Below are 4,975 nucleotides of genomic sequence, written 5' to 3' on the forward strand. Positions count from 1 at the left end.
ACAGGTGCCCCCCCCCCTCCCCTCCCGCCGCCCCGCCCCCCTCGCGGCACATGAAACCCCCGAAATCCCCGATTATTGACCCACCTGCATGTGTCTGGCGCCCGGCTCTTGAGCTCATAGTACATGAAATCCTGCGAGCTCGATAGCATTGACAGGGCCTGATCAAAGTCACTGTTATCAATATCCAAATCATCGGCGTTGCTCAAGGCAGCAAGATCGAATCCCATATCGATCCCGGACTCGTCCATCATAATCTCGCCTCGCCGTCTCAAAAAAAATTCCCAAAATAAAGAGAACACCTCGGAATTCCCGTTGAATTCACTTGTCGCGCTCTCGAGCCACGCGTCACGACTAGCGTTCAACCGAATGAGAACTAACTGCCCAAACAGCCGATACACTGTCACAGAGAGCGAGAGAGAGAGATGGCGAGAGAGACCGAAAAAAACAAGTGTTTGAAACTGAACCCCCAATCCCCGGGGAACACAACATCCGCGATAAGTAGAAACGGAGCGCTGTGGTCTGCCCTCCACGGCGCTGGCCAAAATTACCACTCCTCATGTCATTTGTTTACTCACTTGTGTAATCATTGTATCGAATAATTCATTATTATGTCAATCCGTCATTATGTGCAATGAATGAGATGATTACGGATTATTCCAATCAATTTTGCCACTAAAATCATCCGATTCATCGCACTCACAATCACGATTATTTGGTAAACACGAGTCTCATTCACAGTTGCCGCTATTTGAGTCAGTGGATTTGGCGGATGGCAAGCGCGTCTCAGCCACTGGCGCACGTTCACCAGTGTGCAAGAATTCCGGATCAACGGTGTGGAATTGGATTGTGCATGATAAAACACGGAACAACGGAATGAAACGTCGAGTGACGCATGTCTACTGTCGAATTATTGTTTTTTTCATTTTCTCCTCAGTTTGAGGTGAACACTACTTGACGCCGGACGATTGTAACGACACGGGAATGAGAGAGTGTCCGACTAACACACAATCCTGGGACATACATGGGGGACATTGTGCGATTGTGTTTCCCCCGCAGACGGGTACAGTGTGATTGTTGGAGAATGTCGATCCGCACGGTCGACGTGGATCATTCACTGGGCGCGACATCTGTTCGCGGTGCAGGGAAACAGCGCGCGGTATTAATCATTCTGATGATTTGTAAGAGGCGAGATTGTGGGAGCCATTTGAATTTCGGTTTCATCTGGTACGAACAAGGTCGACTGGTTTTCTGGTTTGTTTATGGGATTCCCAGGCTTCCTTTGGGTGGAGGGAATATTCTTATGACTTCGAGGGATTACATGGGTGGGGAAATACGGCCAAGGTTCGATCTTTCGTTATCGAGATCGTTTGGATTCAGCGGGTGTGACTGGCCATTACGACTGGGGATCACTCGCATTTTCATGGAATACCAGGCATTGCGAAACAAATTTCATTGAGAAGAATTTCGGTTTCAGCGATTTTTTTTCTTGCAAGCAAAAGGAGAAATTACAATTTATCATAACATTTTCATAAATCGGAAATTTTTGATAGTTTCATTGGGAGACAATTTTGATTTCACGGATTTTTTTTCTTATGGCAGCAAAAGGCATTGTAATGGCTCAAATTCAAGATTTTGATTTTCAGGGACATGTCGCTGATTTTTAGGAATCTATTGCCGAAATTTGATGATAGATTCGTAAAAATTAGAGATAGTTCCTTGAAAATCGGTTATATTTCCCTAAAAATTAAGAATAATTGGGCGAGGAGGAAATGTAGGAGGTGAGGCGGAGGGGTTTCTATTGTTTTCCTGCAGAAAACCAATCGCTGAACAAGAAAATTTTTCCCATTCGGATTCAAAATTCAGGCAATATTAGGGAGTATCTCCGGTTAAAAATTATTTTTGGAGCTAATCAAATTTATTTGTATCTGTTCCACGCATTGAATAGTTTTCAGATTGTTTTTTTTTTAATAAATGAAAAAATATTAATCCATGCGAAAAAGTGGCAACATCGTCGGTAGTTTTTTTTTTCACCAGGAGCTGGTACAACTGGCTCGAGGGAGCTCCAATCACAACACTTCATCGCTCTCTCTCAAGAGACGTTTAAATTGACCGCGCTACCCCCACCCGATCGGTACTTGAGACGTTGCTGCTCGTTTGGGCTGGGTGCGCAGAAATTTCATTTTTCGGTACTTTTTTCGCTATTATTAATAAAAAATGCTCCTAGGCGACAATCTTTTTCACTCAAAAAATCATTGATCACATGTTCTAAATGTGTCTAATGTTTCATGACTTTAGCTACATTTTTTCCTTGGGTTTTGCCGTTTTTTTGTGATTTCCATAAGATCACGGGTTAAATGACCACTTTTTCAAAAATTCATAATAAATTAACCATATTCCCCAACAGTCTGAAACTTTGCACACGCCTTTTCCATCATTTAAAGAATACGTAAAAAATAAAAGAGAAAAATGGCTGCTTTTTTTCTAACCCTCCGGGCTCGCCTGATTATTCTTAATGATGATGTCATTAAAAAATCACAGAATTCCAGAATTTTGTACTCATTAAATTTCCCACACACGAATCCCTAATAATTGAGGATAAATACCCAAAAATTGGGGATGGATCCTTGAAAATCAGTGATATTCAACATAAAAATAAAACGATTGCAAAATTTTCGATGATTTATAATTTATAATTTATAATTTATAATTAAATACTTCTCAGTTTAAGTACGAATCCTTATAAAAAACTATTACGAATGAAAAAAAATTTCATCTATGAATGAATGGAGAATTCTTCTTATGTTCGAATTGATATTCTGATATCAATAAGCATGATTTTAAAGAATGATGAATGAAAAAATTTTTCTGGGATTCAAGTAATAACTACTAATAACGAAGTAATTTAAAGTATCAAGTCGCGAGAAACGAGACTAGACCCCAAACTTGATCCCCGATAGCGTTTGGGGAGAGATACACACGGGTTCGCTTTACCGAGCTAATTATCAAGTAACAAGGGTAAAGCCCCAGTGAGGTTGATCCTGCCACCCAGAACCCTGGCATCCCTGCACGATATCCAGATTTGAATTGAGTTAAGCATCAAGGTTGATACTGTTCCACTTGCCTTTGGTCCCCAATACCCAATCGATCGATGGATTTTGGTCTTACGGGAGTAGAATGCCCCGACGTTTGAATATAACCGAGTGTCATTAGCCGACAGGATTAAATTGATACACCGCAGTATCAAGTGAAGGGACAGGTTTTGGTGACAAAATGGTCAAGCAGATTTCGAGGTCTTGAGGGAATTTTCTTCAGTCACCGGGGGGAAGATTCAAAGGTGAATTGGCGAAGGAGAATTTCAAGGGGATGGGGATTTCAAAGAGAAATTGAACAAAGTCTCTGTTCATTTAAATAATTGGGTGAATTTATAATAGTGAAAAAAATGGAAATGTACACTGAGAGAAAAATATAATTCTTCTGACTATATTCCATCACCATCGAATTATAGTCAAAAAGTCCTCAACAATTTTTCATGGGTTACGGTAACTATGGCCGGAGAAGTAATTACTACAATGGAATGTAGTAATTGCAACTATTTTATAGTTCTCCTCACGATAGATTTGTCATGGTTACTTTTAACTTTGGTTAGTTTAACTGCATTTTGATTTGCAAAAATTACGCTTGTGAAGTTACTATAATGTCATGTGCCGCATACACAAAAAAATCGTATCGTTCACCAAAATGCCTCAACTATTTTCTTATTGTAAATCGAACTTCAGATTTTTCTCTCAGTGTATATTATAGGTTATTTAGATCGGACTGTTAGTCTAATAATTTGTCGAAATAAACCAATATTTTTATATTCCAAATTTTACTGTTTTCATTGTTAAATAAAATCATTATTATGTATTTTTAATTTGATCCTGTAATTGACCTTGTGCTGTTGTATTAATATAACAATAAAAAATGAAAATGGAAATGTAATGTAATGTTATTCAACTGAGATTTACAGTTTCCACTGATTTTTTCAAGAAATTTTGAATTTTGAATTTCAGTGCAACTACAATGTGATGAAAATTTCCGATTGTGCAGTGGAAAATTCAGCCAAAAATTTTTAACAGTGGGGAAGAATATTGCAATTTAATCGACAGTTTGGTGATAATATTCAGAACAGCGAGATTCAATTCAAAATTTTTGAGCTTCAGGGAAGGCGAGAATTTCCCTACTCACTGTGATTTCCAATCAAAACAAATATTCACTACCGAATTGGGCTGAATTTTTAATCAATTACCTAAGATATTGCAAAATATACCTGAATTTTCCTGATTTTTATTCATTTTCGTGGAATACTTGAATACTTGAACTAAAATTCACAGTTTCTCTGAATTTTTTCATCAAATTGTGAGTTTTCGTTTACAAAATTTCTTGAACTTTCACCGAAAGTTTCCAAGAAATGTACCGGAATTCCAATCAAAAATTTTCAACAGTGTGAAATTAAGCAAAAAACGAGCGATTATGAGTATTTTTTTAAATAAAAAACCTTCGCTCACGTAAATCTAAAAGCCCATATATACAGTATTTATTCAACTCCATTAATTTCTCTGAACTAATTTATCATAAATACATTTCCCGCTCTGCATACTTCACGTGTGCTAATTTCTCTCCATAAACTGCACCGAACACGTCAATATGTCATACACCTCGAAAAAAATGCATTAGTTTTCACCGAATTGAACTAAAACTTCCAGTTTCTAAGAATGTTTTCGTCAAATTCTGACTTTTCGATGACGAAATTTCTCGAAATTCCACTGGAATTGAAACTTACTGAAAGTTGTACGAAATCTACACCTCGAAAAAACATGCAGAAGTTGTTTTGCTGATACGTAATTCCCCAATTGTTTCATTTTTGCTGACGAGTGTGAAAGAAAAATCGCCCGAATATTGTCCGCAACACAGTGAAGACAGTTCGACAAAATCA

The 4,975-nt window shown here is 38.1% G+C and overlaps 1 protein-coding gene across 1 annotated transcript in view; it reads right to left on the minus strand.

Moving 5' to 3' along the window:
• The window catches only part of LOC107038011 (transcription factor EC), an 88,680-nt gene extending 88,299 nt beyond the window's left edge, over nt 1-381 (minus strand). The window contains exon 1 of the mRNA XM_015256874.2: nt 85-381. Within this exon, the coding sequence (XP_015112360.1) occupies nt 85-251 (167 nt within the window). The 5' untranslated portion in view covers nt 252-381. The remainder of the gene's footprint in view (nt 1-84) is intronic.
• Nucleotides 382-4,975: the final 4,594 nt, after the last annotated feature.

The sequence above is a fragment of the Diachasma alloeum genome, unplaced genomic scaffold, assembly GCF_001412515.2.
Source record: "Diachasma alloeum isolate Michigan unplaced genomic scaffold, Dall2.0 Dall_scaffold_00276, whole genome shotgun sequence".
NCBI classification, from domain to species: Eukaryota; Metazoa; Arthropoda; class Insecta; order Hymenoptera; family Braconidae; genus Diachasma; species Diachasma alloeum.